At 32.7% G+C, this 19899-nt stretch overlaps 1 protein-coding gene across 1 annotated transcript; it reads right to left on the minus strand.

The window, feature by feature from the left end:
* Nucleotides 1-9003: 9003 nt before the first annotated feature.
* On the minus strand, nucleotides 9004-12689 carry LOC145790114 (AP-4 complex subunit epsilon-like). Its single transcript, XM_082867944.1, has 8 exons — nucleotides 12551-12689; nucleotides 12360-12470; nucleotides 10860-11057; nucleotides 10622-10753; nucleotides 10347-10403; nucleotides 10140-10256; nucleotides 9759-9836; nucleotides 9004-9214 (listed from the first exon to the last, which is right to left on the minus strand). The coding sequence occupies exons 1-8, from the start codon at nucleotides 12680-12682 to the stop codon at nucleotides 9035-9037; spliced, it is 1005 nt and encodes a 334-aa protein (XP_082724070.1). The 5' UTR covers nucleotides 12683-12689; the 3' UTR covers nucleotides 9004-9034.
* Between the last annotated feature and the right edge of the window lie 7210 nt (nucleotides 12690-19899).

The raw sequence follows: 19899 nt of genomic DNA on the forward strand, positions 1-19899 counted from the left end.
GGAGCAAAAAAATCTCTCTCTCTACATTTTCTGCCTCTCTCTCTAAGGTTTAGGGCTTGTTTGTGCTCAAAAGTGCATTTTCTTTGCACTTTTGCATACAAACACCTAGTTCTCTACTCCCTTTATTGAGCGAGGTCCTTGGAGGTGATTTTTGGGGTGATTTGAAGCCTTTTCTTGGTCCAAAAGTTGCTGATTTGCTGCTGTGCTTCAAGGGTGAGCTTTTACCTCTTTTAAGCCTTGTTTTCATAGCTTGTTTTTCCATATTTGCAACTATTTTTGAGCTTAACATATAACATAGAAAAGTCTTGTTTTTATCTGCCCTAAATAGTTTCTTAAGGATGTTTTAAGCTTTGGGGTTGTTTAACCCCTCTTAAGGTTTGTTTGGCCCTTGTTTTGTGCCATTTCGGTTGAGCTCCGGGACCATTGTGTTTGGGCCTCCTCACCACTAAAATCTTGAGGGATTTCAGTGATGAGGATGGTGCCTTGAGGTCCTAAGAAGGAGAGGGCCACCCCCTCTCCTTGTTGTCCTTGAAAAGGGCCATTTTTGCCTCTTGAGGGAGCATCTTGTTTAAGTGTATGTTGGCCATGCTTTAACTGATTTTTGTGCTTATTATGTCATAATATAGCTCTGTTTTTAGTTGGTTTGGACACACCTTGCATGCCTTGCATACATGTCTTGTAATGCCACATTTTCGCCTTAACATGCTTTAGGTGTAGACCCTTGTTCTAGCATGATTTAGGCTTAGCTTTGTGAAGCTTACATGCATATTTTGATGTGCTAAGGGACCGTTTTAGGTCATTTGAGTCATTCATGTCTTGCTTTGTATAGCTACCATGCAATCCCTTTTGAATGCCTTAAGCTTTGGCCTCTCTAGCACGCATTACTTGCATGGTTTCAGTGATTTGGAACCATTTGCCATGTTATTTCAGTCCTTACAATATGCTTGTATCCTTGCCTTTGATGCCTCTTTGATGCCTTATGAGGTTGTGCCTTGTGCTCCATGTTTAGTCATTGTGCATGCCCCTGAATTTAAGTCATTTAGATGCCATCTAAGTGGTCTTTAGGCTTTGTTTTAATATGTTAAAACTCTGTTTTGATCATTTAATTCATGCCATGTTTGGTTTTGCTAAGAGTAGTTCAATACCTCCTTAGCTTGCCTTAAGTACTTGGGCCATTATTGCATGCTTTGCTTGTTTTGATTACTTGGTTTGGCACCTCTCTTTCATGCAATTTCAGAGTTTATGATACATGCCATATGCCCATGTTTGTCTTCCTTTAAGTGTGCTTAGAGGTTGCTTATTTGATGTTCAAGTGTTAGCCCATTTGCTTGCATGTGTGTATGTGTATTGGTTATCATTTCCATAGCATTGGCCACTGTTTTAGGCTTGTTTAAAGGCTGCCTAATTTAGTTTAAGTCCACCCTTTGGCATGTTGTCGCATGCTTAGCTTATGACATGCTGTTGCATGTTGAAATGATGTTACATTTGGCACGTATTCTCCTCCTTGTTTTGGTTGCTTAACATGCCATATGTTTTGCATGCTTGTGTGTTGACATTGTGCCTCGTATACTCATTTAACTTGCATGCTTGTTATATGCCTTGCATGCTTCCCATATGCTCATGTTGCATGCCTAGTTAACATACTTAGGTTTTATCACGTTTGCATGCATCTTTCACCTCTTGATCAAGCCATGATAGAGGTTGAAAGCCCCTTTGTTTGCTCATTTGCATTGCATTTCATTTAAAATCAAAGTGCATATTTGGTTTCTTGGGCCATCATGCATTGAAATGCGCGATTGATGGTCCGAGAATCGAGAACTGTGTCCCTTTGAGTCATAAACATGATAGGGGATATGTTGGTGCATACATTTGCTTGAAATACATTGCCATGCCTTGCCTGCCCTCTGCTGCTGTCAAACAGGTTTCTGCAGGAAGTTTTGGCTGGCCGGCCATATATGCTGCCGACCGACCAAATATATTTGGCCGAGAGCTCAACGGATGGTCGATGACCATTTCAAAATGGCCGGTGATGATCCCACTCAGCCGGTGGTGTTCCACAATACTCAGAGAAGCAACCTTGGGAGTTGTGCAATTTTCAGAGAAGCAGAACAGTCAAAGCAGAGGCAAACTTGTGCATGGCGTTGGATTTCCGAGCGAACCCGAAGCATGCGCGCATTGGATCCTTGTCCCGAGGCCTTTACTGCTTTCTTAGCTTAGTTAATTTGCTTAATTAATTAGGTGGTCGGTAATAATTAATTAGCTTGTAGGTTAATTAATTTGTATTATTCTTTTGGTCCCTCCGAGCGAGGGTGAATTTGTAATAAGTGTGGGTGCGTGTGTGCATGTCTTCCAACCCCCACTTATTTCTCCCTTTTACTTACCTACTTTGATGGTTAGTATCAGGACATGTTTACTTTAGCATACCTTATGCTATGCATGCGTGCATCATTCATTAGTCTTGCATGCACCAGGCTCGGCGCATCATACTAACTGCATAAGCATTTCAAATCTAACTTGAATACGTGCTACTTTTGCATTTTCACATGTCATTTATAGACTAGCTGAGCCTACTCTAGTGATATTCCGTATGCGTTGCATTAGGCATTTAAACATGGACTTGGATCATGCATGATTGCTAACATGTTCTTGTTTTGGCACGGAGTACTAGGTGAGCTCTTTATGCTTTAGCATCTCACATGAGTGTGAACGTTAACATGATAGCATGATTACCATGAGGCTAGATGCTTATGTGATATAAATTGCTTAAATGCCCGTGGGTGAAGGTTGGGTTGTTTGAGTTGGGATAACTCGTTGAAATCCGTATTTTAGCCTACTTGTGAGTAGCAAATTCCAAAGCGTTTTCCAAACAAACAGATATGCAATGTTTTGTTCCAATTTAGGCGATTTGGTCTATACTTGTTTGCTGAGCGCATAACATAGTAATTCCAGGCTAATAAATGGAATAAGAACACATAACGTTTTCAAAACTGGATATCATGGTTAGTAGAGGCCGATCTTCGGATCGGGCGAGAGGGGGTGCTCATAGCTGACCTTCCCCAATCGTACCCAAGTTCCCGAGCCGAGGCAACTTTGGTGATGACGGACACGTGGCCTTTGGCACCGAGTCAGGGTTTCCTAAATTCCCCCATAAAAAATATTTAGGTGGTGACTCTATATCTGGCAAAGTAGTCCATGTTTGGCACTTCTTTTCTAAAAATTTGTTTTTCTCAAAACGATTTGCCAGATTTAGACTCTTTGGTTCAGATTAAGAACCGTGACAATTTGAGAGTCCTGAACTGTAGCGAACCCAAAACGAACAGAACGGGGGACGGGACTCGTCCTCCCGGGGCGTTCGGGGACGTCTACACCTACATAGTATAATGAATTAAAATAAATTTAATTTTAATTCCCATTATATTTAGCTAGTGGTTTAAAATTTTTTACATGCTATTTGTTTTTTGGTTATATTGATTCATTAAATGTAAATAGGCTTGGAATGATTAAAAATAATAATAATAATAATAAAATGATTTGGAAATGCAATAAAGTTGAATTGACAAACATAAAGAATATAAATATTTAAATTATTCAAAAAAAATTAACATTTTTAATATGAGATCCCGTCCATTTGCTCAAACTCTAAATTTGAATATAAAAAAAAATAAAAAAATTAAAAAGAAGAAATTTGTGGCTTAGTTCTCAAAAGAAATGAGTTCTAAAAATAAATTTTATCATGAGTTAATTCAACGGAAAATTAGTCTAAGGTCCCTCTCTCACTTTTAGCGATAGAAGAGATCCACAATATTATTTTATGATATCTAAGATCCCTTAACTCTACACCCATATATCTAGAGAAATTCCAGCCTCTCGCTTTCTCCTTCTACATACGTGAACACATTTCTAAGGTTTTCGACACAATGCGAACATGTGTAAACGATGATTATAGGATATTAACAGATTTTAATATATACTTTCTACAGTATCTCAATGTGTTTGTTTGTACATACACGAGCTAGGTTGTACCACTTCATTCCAAGTTTTTTTTTCCAGATTCACTAGGTTAAACTGTTGAGTTGCATCACTTTGCTTCAAGTTTTCACTTCTACCATTAGATGTAATCTTTCTCTCTCTCTCTCTCTCATTCGATCAACCATGAACTGTTTCAACATTGATTCAGAGGAGCTAGTCCGCCGCCGGCCATCGTCATTGCCAAGTCCATCGTCGAAGAGATCGTTTCTAGAGAGATCTCTGTTCGTTCAGATCCAAGCGGAGAAGGTTATTACTGGCAAGGTATGGTCGAACGAAGCCGTCCTTCTGCATCATGTTTGACCGGAGGTATGACTTTCTGCCGGCGCGGTACGGCGTTCTGGTGGCGTCCCTTTGCTAGTATATAAGTTTGCTGCAAATGTCAAGGCGTTCATTGGCCATGTATATGTATATATATATGTAATGTAATAGGCTTCATTGCATTTTTCTCCCTTTGTATTTATCTTCTTGATGTATACAAAGCTGCCCATAGTGTTAAGTACAGAAATTCCCCTCCATCTCTTGCATCCCAATCACAGAAAGTGAAATTTCTCTAGGTTGGAGAGGGAGAATTTCTCTGGTTTGGGTTAGAGAGGGAGAATTTCTCTAGGTTGAGTGAATTTCTCTAGATTTGAGATGGAAATTTCTCTGATTTTCAGTGAATTTCTCTGAGTTAGAGAGGGGAATTTCTTTGGGTTGAAGTGAATTTCTCTAGAAAGTCCAGAGAAATTCTTCTGGTGAGATTTTCTCTGTACAGTCTAGAGAAATTCTTCTGGTGAGATTTTCTCTGTGCAATCCAAAGAAATTTTCTGGGTAGAATTTTCTCTAGATCAATTTGAGGGACCTTAGACATTATTAAAATATTGAATATTCTTTATATTATAAAATCTTAATACAATGGGCCTTAAAAAAAAATCCCCTTAATTCAATAGGATAATCAACGATAAAAAAATCAACCGAACCAAAAAATAAAATAAAACAAAATAAAATTAAACACAAATAGTGAATAAGTGAGAAAGTTACAAGTTGATAATAGTAGCACTTTAAAAAAATAAATAAATAAAATCTCAATTAAATGACACATTATTAGCAAAAAGAAAGAAATAAAGAAAAATATAGATTGGAAAAATTTTTTTTTAATAAAATAATAATATCCATTTACATAAACTCACTTTCACACAAATGGAAAAAATCATGCAAGTACACATTTCAAACGTAAAGCAAATATTTAAAATTTTTAGGCAAGGATTAGAAATGGCTCAATATTTATTGTTTTCCCTTCCAATCTTCTGTTCGTGGTTCGTTTTGCAGGAACTTGTTTTTATTGAAAAGATTATGTTTAGATAAAAGATATATATGGAATTCTATCATATTTAAAATTTATATGGATAATTAATTGATAATTTTAAAAGATAAAATATTAAATTCAACTTAAAGATGAACTTTAAAAAGATTAAGCTAAAATATATAGAAATTCTATAAAAAACTAACAAAAGATAAATATAGATCGTTAAAAAAATTATCATCTTTTTGAGATATTTATATCCCAATCTTAATATTTTTTATTTAAATATTTTGTTATCTTTTATTTGAATTTCCATTTTGCAGTTCAAATCTAAATAGTTATATTTTTATTTTTGTATATTTTTTTTTTCATTTCTATTTTTTTGTCATTCATATATAAATAGTTATCTTTTTATTTAAAAAATTAAAAAGATTAAGCTGAAATATATGAGAATTTTACAACAAACTCACAGAAGGTAAATATAGATCGTCAAAAAATTTATCATCTTTTTGGGACTTATATCTCAATCTTAATATTTTTTTATTTAAATGTTTTCTATATTTTATTTAAAATTTTATGTATGAAATTTTATTATATTTAAAATTTATAAGGATAATTAATTGATGATTTTAAAAGATAAAATATTAAGTTCAACTTGAAGATAAATTTTAAAAAGATTAAGCTGAAATATATGGGAATTCTACAACAAACTCACATAAGGTACATATAGATCGTTAAAAAATTTATCATATTTTTGGAATTTATATCTCAATTTTAATCTTTTTTATTTAAATATTTTTTTTATCTTTTATTTGAATTTTTATTTTTCAATTCAAGTCTAAATAGTTATATATATACATATTTTTTTGTATATATTTTTATCTCTATTTTTTTGTTATTCATATATAAATAATTATCTTTTTATTTTAAAATTATTTTACTTTTTTATTTAAATATTTTTTAATTGTTCATATATAAATAGTAAACTTTTTATTTTTAAAATTAATTGACTCATAATATTTTTTATTTACTTAATTTTTTAATCTTTTATTTGGCTCTTTATATTATTGGTTGAAATTTGAATACTCCCTCCGTCCCAAAATATTGGTCCTTTTTGGGGAATCCAACTTTTTTTGGTAGTACACTTATTGCATTTGAAAAAAGTTGGTTTTCCAAAATTACCCTTTTGATAATACATTTTTTGGGAATATCAATGTCATAATTGTACTTTTTAAATTGTTTATTAATTTAACAAAAGGGCAAAATAGGAAATTTACATTATTTTTGTACTTGATTTATAAAGAGGGACTAATATTTTGGGACAATGAAAAATGGAATAAGGGACTAATATTTTGGGACGGAGGGAGTAGTTATCTTTTTATTTTATTTTATTTTATTTTGTATGTTTTTATCTCTACTTATTTGTTGTTCATATCTAAATATTTGTTGCTTATATTTAAGTAGTTATCATTTTATCTAAATATATATAATCCTTTTGGCTTTTGAGATTAAAATAAGGGTTTTTATTTTAGGATCTCTGATATTAAGATTTTATACCGTAAAGGACATCTAATATTTTCATAATATCTAAGGTCCCTCAATTTGATCTAGAGAAATTTCATCCAGAGAATTTCTCTGGACTTCCTAGAGAAATTCTATCCAGAGAAATTCTAAATCAGAGAAACTCTGGATCTCTATTTCTATCCAGAGAAATTTCCAGATTATGTAAAGAACTAATAGCTATGGTTTTTAACTCAAAGGGGCAAAACAACACCACCACCACCACCAGCACTGATGCAAAGAGAAATGTGTACACCAGACATATCATACACAAAATTATTGCACTGAGTACAACCAAGAAACAAAATTCAGTTCTTTTGAAATTTCTCTGAGTTTAAACTAGAGAAATCCAGATCTCTGGATTTCACAGAGAAATTTTTACCAGGGAAGAATTTTTCCGGACTCACTTCAAGAAGTGTGCACACCAGACAGATCATACACAAAATTATTGCACTGAGTACAACCAAGAAACAAAATTCGGTTCTTTTGAAATTTCTCTAAGTTTAAACTAGAGAAATCCAGAGAATTTCTCTGAACCAGGGAAGAATTTCTTTAGACTCACTTTAACCTAGAGATATTTTATCAAAACCAGAGAAATTTCCCTTTGCAACCTAGAGAAATTCACACAAATCAGAGAAATTCCCCCTCTCCAAATCACTCAATCCAGAGAAATTCACAACTCCGAAATTCCATTTCCTGTCACCATTCGAACCCGACTGCTTAGCTTGCTTGATCTTCTTAAGCTGAACCTGAGTATCCTTGAACAACTGCATCCTCTTAACCTTCAAATCTTTAGCGAATTGCATCATCTACTTCTCCAATTCAATCATCTGCCTCTGTTTCTTCAATTCCTCCTAAAATACGAATCATCACTACAACAAGATGGGTCTTGAATGACGAATTTTTTTTGTCTCGAAAGAGCTAATTTCGTCACTATAGATATTTGTGACGAAATATTTTCGTCACAAGTTTCGTCATTGAATGTTTGTCACTAAAAACCATCGTGACGAAAAATAATTTCGTCACCAATGAAATTAGTTCAGTGACGAAATTTTTTGTCACCAATAAAACAAGATTTTGTCGCCAAAAATTCTCATTTTCGTCACCAAATAATTATTCAGTACCATATTTATAATTTTAGTTGACGAATAAATTTGTCACAAATGTTGATCATTGATGAGGAAATAATTTCGTCACGGTAAGATGTAAAGGTGACGAAATTTTTCGTCTCCAAAAGTCATACATGGGTGACGAAATATATTTCCTCTCAAATATATTTATATACATGAGGAAATACATTTCGTCACCAAACAACAAAATCAATGAAAACTTTCATATATGCGCTGCAATAAATTTTGTCACAAAAAATGTTTATTAATGACGAATAATCACTTTGTCATAATAACAAATACAAATGACGAAACAAATTCGTCACTAAACCTGTTCCATATTTTATATTTTAATTTCAATTATTATTTCACAAATATCCCTGCTCATATCCCAATAGCCTTTTAATTGTACTAAGAAATCCATTAGCTATTATACATCACTCCACAAAAAAATTTAGTAAACAATTTATATTATAAATCAAAATATATCCATCAAACAACTTTAATAATATAAACCATTAAGTGTAACAAAAAAACCATCAAAGCAAATCCCAAAATGAACTAACGTGAAATCCACAAAAAAAACTCAACACTCAATCTTGATTTGCAACTACAACTAAGTATTCGTTCAGGAAACAAAATTCAACAGTTGATCTTCATTTGCAAGTAAACTTCCGAACGTCATTAAAAACCAATCTGCAAAGAAAATAAACAAAGAAAACATTAATATATTATCAATTACATCTAAACTCATATATAAATAATTTTATTTTATAAACCAATTTAGTAGAAATGCATCTAACAAACCAAAACTTCAAAGAGTTGAGGTGATCCTTGATGATAAAGCAACACGGATAACATAAGATGCCAAAAAAAAAATTGTGTTTGAGAAGATAGTTGGATTTTTTTGTGGTTGGATATGATGTTTGCGAGAGAAAAAGTGAAATGATTATGGGGTTTGATGTGATATTTTGTTTGGATTAGTTTTTTTTGGTTTTGTAAAACATTTGTCTTGTAGTGAAAAAAATCAAAAAAAAACCCAAAAACCAACTTGTCAAACACTGCCTATATTTAAGATATCAAAAAAAACCTCAATGTCTTCACAACTTGCATCCAGTGGCATAATGCTTTCAACAGCATGAGCATCTAAGCTGATGACTGCTTGGAGCTCATATGCACGTTGCTGCAAATCTGTTGAGTGGGATGCTGATAATTCTTCAATCAAAGATTGACACTGCAACAAGGAAAGAAATTACCAATGTATAGTCAAAACATAAAAGCGGAATTGAATTCTCATGATGCTGAATACGAGTCTATGACACAGAAAAGCATATACTTTCTTGTCTATGATGCCCACATATATTTTGGTGATGATATACACATACAAAACCAAAATAATAATAATAATTAATATAGCAAGCAGTGCATATAGAAAAGCAGGGAAGCAGTAAATGGAAGAATGCCACTAGCAGGGAAACCTGAGAACATAAATGAATCAAATAAATCAGGCTCAAATCGCATCGTAACTATCAACTCCAAAGAGAGAATGCATACCCTAGAGACACATGATTTAGGTTCAACATAATTTAAGGATATGGTATAGATCCAGAAGGATGGGGTTGAGGCAGAGTCGAAGAGAAAGATGAAACTTTGGCTTATGATTTATAGCGATCCCATTTAACAGCAAGTACCACCACAAATACTCAGCCACTTAAGTACAAAACTGATTTAGATGGCTAAGGTACGAGACGTGTGCTGAAAACACCAAAAAGACCTACCTCAGGTAGCACATCGGCTTTTCTCCCAGCTGCTATCTCAAAGGCGTATATTTTCATAAGTGCTGTAACTGCATATGCCTTGAAGGAAGAAAAAATTCAGTACAAGTTCAAACTAGAAAAGAAATGAGTGCAAGGCAATAAAATCATCAATTGTATTACTTTGTCAAAAAAAAAAAAAATCAATTGTATCAAATCTCAAAGAAACCCTCCTTTCAATAAATTATAATCAATTATATGCATGTGCATATTGAAGAGATTCAAAGTTGGTAGTTTTTCCTTTTTCAGTTCTTAGATTACTCAAGGGCTCTCAATCAAAACTGAGTCATCAAATACAAAATTTGGATACTCCATACCATACGAAGAGACAAAATTCCAAGGTACCTTGACAGTGTCATCACTGGAATATGCTTCTGCCACATCACATAACTTCCCAGTAATATAAGAGGCTGAATACTTTCCATCTGCAGTTCCATATTCCCCCAAGACCCAACAAATTACCTGTGACACAAAACTAAGAAATAAGACAACAAACACAAGAAGTATATCCAAAACAATGTCAACACATATACCGGGGGGGGGGCTGTGTACTTGTAGAAATGCAGATGGCAGCTTTGGCTCTCCAATGATATGCAAATATGACTCTACCTGCAGCCAAAAAATAATTAAACATCAAGAGAGTAATGCTAAATTAGAAATGCTTTTTTTTGCTATGAATGAACATCATATTTTAAAGCAAACAGTTTCATTCTGGATAACCCAGTGAGAATCATTAGATCACAGAATATAAGAAGACTGTTAGAGTTGGCTTTAAGTAACAACAAATATATGAAGTGAGCCAGTAGAAATTCATTATGAATACATACAGCAGAAGATCTGAGCTGACTATCTGCAGTATCATCATCCTCCCCAAATCCCTCAGCAATCAACCGCATCAAGTTATGTGCCACTTTAATATTCACTAGATCCCCTGCATGCTCGAAGACTCTATTCATGGTCTGTAGTACATAAATCAAGAGAAAGCCAATAGGTGGAAGTTCAGAAGACATAAATATAATGTTATCTCCAAACAATCACAACAAGAAAAGGTAACATTGACATAACCTGAATGAACCATTGGTTGCTTGGTGCAAATTGCTCCGCAAGCTCAACACATCTGGACGCTATTTCAGTTTTGTAATGATTGTCATTAATGTTTATCACGTAATCAATCATACGATCAACAATAACTTCTACATTGGAGGACTTCGTCATCTTATAGAGAAGTTCAAAGGTTTTCCTCTTTAGAGTATCATCTGGGTCCTGTGTCATCAAGCATGTCAAAGTTTGACCAAAACATAGTTGAAGAACAATTATGATGAAAAATTGTCAAAGTTAGTTTGAACATCAAATTGAAAGGGTAACGTGGCATTAGTTTCAATAAGATTACAACCATAGAAACAGAAAGAATTTCGCAATGGAAACACGAAAGATTAGAACTTATAAAAATAAATAAATAAAATGAACCAAAAAAAAAGGAGGAAGAGGAAGCATTGAGCTGCATCCTTATCAGGCCATATCTAGTTATCACATACTTTCAATTAATCATAACTATTATTCATTGAGTACAAAGGTCCCGCTTTTTCCTCAGAGAGACACTCCAGTTTTTCCTTTCTGGTAAGTAATAAAAACACCCCAGTAATCAGCAAGAGGTCATTACAAAAACTTTTTGAAGCAGCGATAATGCTAGCTATGTTTTATGCAACCAAATGTTGGGTAATACTTGCCATTACAATAAAATAGACTAGCTAAAGAGCGAAAGTTACAGAGAAAAGCTAGCTCATCTTTGCTTCCTTTCATAAATTTCTAAACGCGAGAAAAACTTTTTGGAATTATTCACTCTTCCATTGAAGTGCTAGGTGTCATCACTCCAATGATGACTTTGTTAATGCTCTATAAACATTTACATTCCAAATACTTTGTTGCTTACCATAAGACAAATTTCACAAATACTTCAGCAGAGGTCAAAGTATAGGAGTAGTTTACATCAGCCTGATAAAGCAATATTGATCTAAAAATTCCATGAATGCATATACAATAAAATAGACTAGGTAAAAAGTCAAAGTTACAAAGAACAGTTAGCTCATCCTTGCTTCCTTTCATATATTTCTAAAAGCGAGGAAAACTTTTTGGAATTATTCACTCTTCCATTGAAGTGCTAGGTGTCATCACTCCAATGACGACTTTGATAATGCTTTATAAACATTTACATTCCAAATACTTCGTTGCTTACCATAAGACAAATTTCACAAATACTTCAGCAGAGGTCAAAGTATAGGAGTAGTTTACATCAGCCTGACAAAGCAAGATTGATCTAAAAAATTCCATGAATGCATATACAGCTCATGTAAGACAGATAAACTAATCACAAAACAGACAGAAAGTATATATTAACTACACAGTTGTTAAAGCAATAAAATAAGGTTAACATGGAAAGGTATAGCCATTCAAGTGTGCACAAAAACAAAGAGGAAAAACAAAGAACATGAGCACAGCCTGCATCTCTGATGGCTCCATCAACACGAATATATTGATGTCAAATGCATACGAGAAAATGTTTCTCACCTCTAAGCAATCAATCACGGCCAGTTGGTGTTGTTCAGCGATTTCTGGACTTATCTTTATCAACCGACCTAGGGCATCTATGCCCATATATTTTAGATTGTGACTATCACTCTGTCCAACAGATAAGAATGCATGAAAACAAGTTAAAGAAAAAAAAAGCAAACAACACACACAAGTTGCAGAAGGCAAACCTTCAAAAATTTAGATATTGCTTCTGCTGCAGCCTCTAATAACTTAGTATTGGGATGTATGGATGAAGCACAGCATATGCACTCATATAGAACAGCATTTCCTATGTTACTTGATGAGTCAAACTTTCTCATTATGTCACCCACGACAGTATGTTCAAGATCATCAGCCCTTTTTATTTCCTAATTGAATATGTTCAAGCCTTTACATTCAGCTAATATCTAATTCTAGCATCAAATGCTAAACAAATTGACAACCAGCCTCAATAATGCTGAAGCAGAGGACTATTATCAATTAATAAAGGTGAACCATCAATACCTCTGCCAGCTAACTATTATCGTGTATAACCAATAAGCGGATTGCTCTCGGACTAGTGATCATCACATTCAATTTAAGAGATTGAAAGTAAACCAAACAAATTAAGAGAACCCCAAATGTGAAAGTACCTCAGAAATCCAGAGAATGAAGCAGAAGGTGTTCGCGAAGAGGAGCGCCGGTTCAGAAACATGGGATCCAATGGATTTAGGAGGGAGGGAGGGAGAGAGAGAGAGGGAAAGAGAAGGTCAGAGGCTAATTCATCAAACCTCGTCGCAGGCACCCAGATTTCACAGCTGCCTCCTCTCGTCGTCGCAGACCCATCAGTCCGCCGTCAACCTCCGTTCGCCATTGCCCTCTGATTTTGCTCAACCTTCACCGCTCTCTGTTTGACGGGTTAGGGTTCAAGACAATGAGAGAGTGGAAAAGAGGGGTAAACAGCGTGATTGGTATTTCAAAATTAAACATAAAATAAAATTAGGTGGTAAATATTTTCCTCAAAATTTTTTGATCACAGTTATTTAGAAATTGTGTTTAAAAAAATTACATATAATCACACTTATTTAGAAGGTGAGATTAAAATATATATATATATATATATATAATTGCACTTAATTAAAAAGTATCATAAAAAATAAATATTATCATACTTAATCAAATTAAGTGTGATTAAAATATCAATCTAATTTTTTTTTATCACACTTCTAATAAAAGTGAGATATTTTCATTTTGTTAAAGTGTAATCTTTAACTGTTTTTGTCGTAGTGATTCCTCATTAATAATTTTTTAATTGTCGAAAAAAAAAATTCTCACCAAAACTTTCAAAATTTTTGGTGAGGAAACTTATTTTTTTTCTCACCTAAAAGTAAGTATTTATTGACGGAAATAAATTTCGTCACCTATTATTTTATTTTTTTTATTATACGTGACAGTATTTATAATTCCTCATGGATTATTCTTATTTAGTGACGAAATTTGTTTTCTTCACTAATTTTCGTCACCATACCAAAACAGAGAATAAGAGAAAGTGACACCAGAAAAAGAGCAAAGAGAAACCATGTACCAAATCATCGAGCGAAGAAGATGTGACGGTTACCGGCAAGGCTACTACTGGCGGTGGCGATCGGCAAGACTAATAGAGGCAACGATGGCAATCGGCGTAGTGGAGGAGCAAGAGGTAAGAAAAATTAATACCCTATTTTGAGAGAGAGAGATGATAAACAGAAAAAGGGTAAAAAAAATTAATACCCTTTTGTTTTTATTGCTGCTCAATATATCAAAAAAATTTCACCAAAATTGGTGACAATATTATTTCCTCACCAAAAGATATCAGAAATATTAAAATGTTTTGGTGACGAAAATATATTCATCACAAATAATTTTATAATTAGTGACAAATTTTTTTGTCACCAAAAGTCTCAAAATTTTGGCGCCACCCAAAAAAAATAGCGGGAAAATTTTTGGTGACGAAACTAAATTTTTCCTCACTTAAAATGAAGTATTTATTGACGAAAATAAATTTTGTCACCTATCATTTTTATTTTTTTATTATATGTGACAAAATTTATAAATTCCTCACGAATTATTTTCATTTAGTGACGAATTTTATTTTCTTCACTAGTTTTCGTCACCATAGGTTACTTTTGTTGTAGTGCATTCACTACCGGAGACAACCGTTTCTGAGAAAACACCACCAGCTGGACCACCAGCCCCAGCGACGGCTACTGGTACACCAAAGGCATTGCCAACAGTGGAGAAGGAGCCTTTTTGGCCGGCGTGGCTGTAGATCCGATCAAGTAATCAAGGTGGAGGAAGAAGCACTAAGAGATAGTGACCGATCCGTTTGATTCAGAAACCCTGAACCTCCCTTCAAGCACACCTTGTTCTTGCGGATCGATTCGATCACCTCTGTAGATGCGTTCTTCATGTCGCCTCGGACTTGGTAGCGATCGAAGTGCACCGGCGCATGCATTGCCTCCATGACCTGCTCGACGACACTGGTGACCGGAGGTTTGATTCTGTCACCGAAAATCAAAAAGATGGCTCTCGGAGTGCCATCTCTGGGTTGGGGCATATACGTTATAGATCGTGATAGTGATCAAGTGCGGAGTTGTTTGAGGATGGATGTGAATCGACGAGCCATTCATGTGGAGGACTTTGATTCAATTTTTGATTGGATTTCTTGGAAAAATTAGAGAGGTCTGAGAATGGAGAAGTTGAGAGAGAGAGAGAGAGAGAGAGAGAGAGAAATGAGTTTTGATTTGGTAGAGTCAAATTTCTCTCTGATATATGTGCGTAGGGTTGAAGGACCTTAGACATCACAAAATAATATTGTAAATCTCTTTCATTATTAAAAATAGGAGGGAGATTTTAAATTAATTTTTCCTTAAAATAATTGGCACATGATTAAAAATTAGGAAAAGTGGGAGGGGAGACGTGAGAGGTGACACGTAAGAGAGAGAATTTGTAAGAATTTAATATTAATAGTTTGGAGAATTCTCATACTCTAATACAATATATATATATATATTATAGCATAGATAAATAGATAGATCGATAGATATATAATATAAATATTGATTTATCTAATATGTTGTTTGATTATGCGATATTGATTTCTCTCTGAAGGCCGTTGCCTAAGTGGCCTTACAGTAAGACTGGTCCTTATCTAGATTGGAGAGTTTTGAGCTCACTACAAGTTTGATTCAATGATTCAAATTATTGGTTTCTTAAGACTTGTCTACATCACTCGCACACAAAATTATGACAATTTAATAATCGTAATTTATTATATTTGACTCTAAAAAAAAAGAAAACTAATTGATGTTTAGTTTGAGTTTTTTGAACTAAGTTTTTTAAAAATTAAATTTTTTGATTTTCGTGTTTTTTTTGTTTTTAGTGAATATTTTTAAAATTTTAAACATTTTTTTTTACTTTTTTAGATACACCTTACTTAGATGTATCTAAAAAGTAAAAAATTTGTGAAAAATATTTTTAAAAATTAAAAAATACATAAAAATACAAAAAAAATATTGAATTCTCGTTTTTTTTTTTGTATTTTTGGTATTTAGTGAATTTTTAAAAGGTTTTTTTCAATTTTTTTTTTTTACTTTTTAGGTATATGTATGTTAGGTATGTTTAAAAATTAAAAAAATTGCTCAAAATATTAAAAAACTTCAGTAAAAACAAAAAAACGCGAAAAATAAAAATGTAGAATTTTCTGAAAAGTATTTTTTAAAAATGATAATCAAGCATAGTAACCAAACACAAGAAATTGAATAAATTATGAATATCGGATCAATATAATTTTTTATATAAATATTATATATTAAGAATTTTATAAAATAAATAATTTAAATTATCAAAATAAAATTTATGATAAATCTCACAAGTCCGGACAACAGAAGCCTAGTCCTTCCCAATAATTATTGCTCTTCTAGGTTTTGCATTTTCAACAAATAAGGGAAAGTCTATACTTTTTGCTCCTAAGAAAAAAACCTTTGGGTCCTCGTACTCAGGCCGGTCCAAATCTATTGGGCCTTCGGAGAAATCTTACAGAATTTTTTATATGTAAATATTGAATAGCATTTATTAATTCTAGTGTAAATTATAAATATATTATCTGAGATTTATTAAAAATACATAATTTTTTGTATGTAAATATTGAATAGTATTTATTAATTTTAGAGTAAATTACAAATACACCGTATGAGGTTTATCAAAAATGTATATTCTTTTATCATGTTTGAGAAATTACATCACGTCCTTTAAAGTTTCAAATTACATAACAAATAGCCCATCCATTAATTAACAGTTAAGTCAAACTAATAAAGTGTATGATGTAAGCAATAACATTTTTTTTTTTCAAAAATATCTATATTAACTTTAATTTCTCTTCTCTTTTTCTTCTCTCACCTTCCTTATTCTCCATTTATCTTCACAAATTAACACCACGATGCAAAGTGTTTGGCCATAGAGTTTCAGGAACTCATGGGCAAACAGAGTGAAAGGCAAAGGTGCCAATAGACGTGAAATGGCTTGTGCTCGGAATAGCTTGAGATTCGGTCGAGACATGAAAAATGACATCATGATCAATACCCATTATGGTGGCACGGTGTACGATGAATTTTATCCAAATTCCATTGTTTAGGCAATGAATTGCACAATTTTGCCATTTTAGGAAATATACATTTCTTTAATAAACGAATCTGTTTGAGACTAGATTTTTTCTAACATAATTAGTTTTCATTATATTTTTAAGATTTGAGCTTAACTCGAATCTTTCTATTTTTGATAAATTTCATTATTTATTTATTAATTTATGCAAGACTATCAAGAATTGACTTTCCTAATTTATTTCCTATTGTAATTAGGCCTTGTCTTTCATTATAAATTGGCGTTGTGATCCTTAGGGCAAATGAGTTTATTATGGAGAATTAATATATTTCAAGAGAGAGTATCTCTTTTTTCAAATTCATAGTTGTCCTTTGTGTTTAGTGTTCATCCCTTGCAATTTGCTGCATCAACCACTTTACTCAATCATCGAACCACCCTTTCTCACTCTTGATCAACACTATTGTTATTATTGTCTGCAAGTATTTTGTGTGTCATCGAGGAGCGTTGGAGAATATTGTGCTAGTATAGAGTGAAGAATTTGAAGGTGGATGCACTACAAGAAAAAGCACCTTTGGCGACTAAATTTTTAGTCGCCAAAAGTCCGTTTTTAGTCGTCAAAAGTCGACTTTTTACTTTCCCCAACTAATTTTTTTAGTCGCTGGTTTTGTCGCGTATAGATGGTCGGCAGAGGTATTGGCGACTAAAACTTTTTTAGTCGCCAAAAAGCAGCTCTTTCACGACCAACATTTTAGTCGCCAATAGTGATTTATACTTTTCAAAATCATACATTTAGCGACTAATCCTTTAGTCGCCAATACTCACTGAATCGCCGACTAATCCATTTAGTCGCCAAAATAAAGACTTTTGGCGACTAATAATTTTAGTCGCCAAAGGTGCTTCTGTGAAAAAAAAAATTACTAACTTTTTTGCTTTTTTTGAGATTCGAACCACGGACCTTCTACTTTTTACACCTTTACCAACACACTCCCTCCACTATGCCACCACAAGATCACATAAATATATATGCAATATATATTATTTATATAGTATATTTACCCGTATTAATTTAAAACTATATATATAAATATAATTATTTTTATTCAATATTAATTTATGTAAAAAATAAATTAATTATTAAAAAAAAAAGGGAGCCACTTTTGGCGACTAAAGTTTTTTTTTGTCGCCAAAAACCTTAGTTTTGGCTACTTTTAATAATTTAGTCGCTAAAAAAATTAATTTTCGTCTAAAAATAACCACTTTCGGCGACTAAATTGATTTTTAGTCGCCAAAACCGCCACTTTTGCCGACTAAACTCAATTTTAGTCTCCAATTGTCCACTTTTAGCTACTAAAAATTTTTTAGTAGCCAAAAATCTTTACATTTGGCTACAATATTTTTTTTTGTCGGTAAAACACCTACAATCGGCGACCAAACCATTTTTTAGTCGCCAAAGCCTATACTTTTGGCTACTAATCTTTTTTAGTCGCCAAAAACCTTCACCTTTGGCTACTAAAATTGTTTTAATCGCTAAAACCCATGTAATCAGCGACTAATCTAATTTTTAGTCGCCAATAAGTACACATTTGGCTACTAAACTGTTTTAGTCGCCAAAAGTCTTCACTTTTGGCTACTAATTCAATTTTAGTCGCCAATTGTCCTACTTTCAGCGACGAAATTTACATTTTTGGTCGCCAAAACTACTTTTTGTTGTAGTGATGGATGAAAATAATGGTAGTGTCATTATTTCATTTTGGTAATTGTAATTTTTTTTTTCTTCTGTTAGTTCAGTAACATGAAAAATTATGAGAGTTCTTTTATAATTTTTAGAACTAGAGGGGGGATCCTTATTTTTGACAAGCCTCGGGGTTGTATTTATAATTTACCTTCAATTCTATTACATTTCAAATTTTGTATTTTAAATTTGATTACTTTCTTTGCATATCTTTTCTAGATAAGTTTAGGATCTTTACTACCCTCCAAACAAGAAAGGCTTTTATTTGTTAGCCCTTTGAATAAGAATTTTTCTTTCTTACTAACCCTTTGGACAATGAAGTTTTATTAAGGCTAATAATGTTAAAATTTTGGGACTTTCAAAAAATTGGGAAACTTATTATGAAATAATGATGTTGATTTGAACAGATATCTTATTAATGAAGTAGAGTTTTTAAATTATCCCCGTATAAAGTTATAGAACTATTATGTATGCTCACATGAATTTTACTTACTCCCCATTTTCAAAAATTAATAAAATTCATTGTATACATAATTTTTCAAAAAGTCATTTGTAATTTTTTTGGTTCTTTAGACATTAGATTATGATAGCTTATAAATGTTTGGGTAATGCTATCGTATACATTCCTTAAAAAGGTGTGTACCATATACACTTTTTTAATGCAATTTTATGGTATATATTATGCATTTTTGTAACAAATGTTAACTATTTTTTTTTTCTAATAGAGTAATAAAAATTTGTGATTTAAAAATAAAGTTATACATTTTTTGGTAAGAAAATGTTTGGACAAAAAGAATATTATTCACAATTTTTTTTTGATCCTCATTGTTTTTAGGGGGTCTAGATTTCATAACTGAAAACTATATACATGTATTCTCAAAATGTACTTTGAAAATGAAGTGTGTTATATTTGAATTTTATGTGATATAAATTACACTTAAAAATAAAATTAATCAACAAAATTACATTTTTTTAGCACATGTTATGATGCATAGTATTGCTGTTTCACAACTTAACATGGTATGTGGTGTCAAAAACTTTTGCAGGTGAAATGTAAATTTTTTAGCATACAGAAATAATCAGCATTGTTATCAAGCCTGAATAAAAAAATTAAAACATAATTGAAAAGCTGTTAAAAAATTGAGTGTGAAGATCAGAACACTAATTATTTCTAATCAGATAACTCCG

This window comes from Camellia sinensis, chromosome 5 (assembly GCF_055761805.1).
Source record: "Camellia sinensis isolate YWXY chromosome 5, ASM5576180v1, whole genome shotgun sequence".
Classification (NCBI taxonomy): domain Eukaryota; kingdom Viridiplantae; phylum Streptophyta; class Magnoliopsida; order Ericales; family Theaceae; genus Camellia; species Camellia sinensis.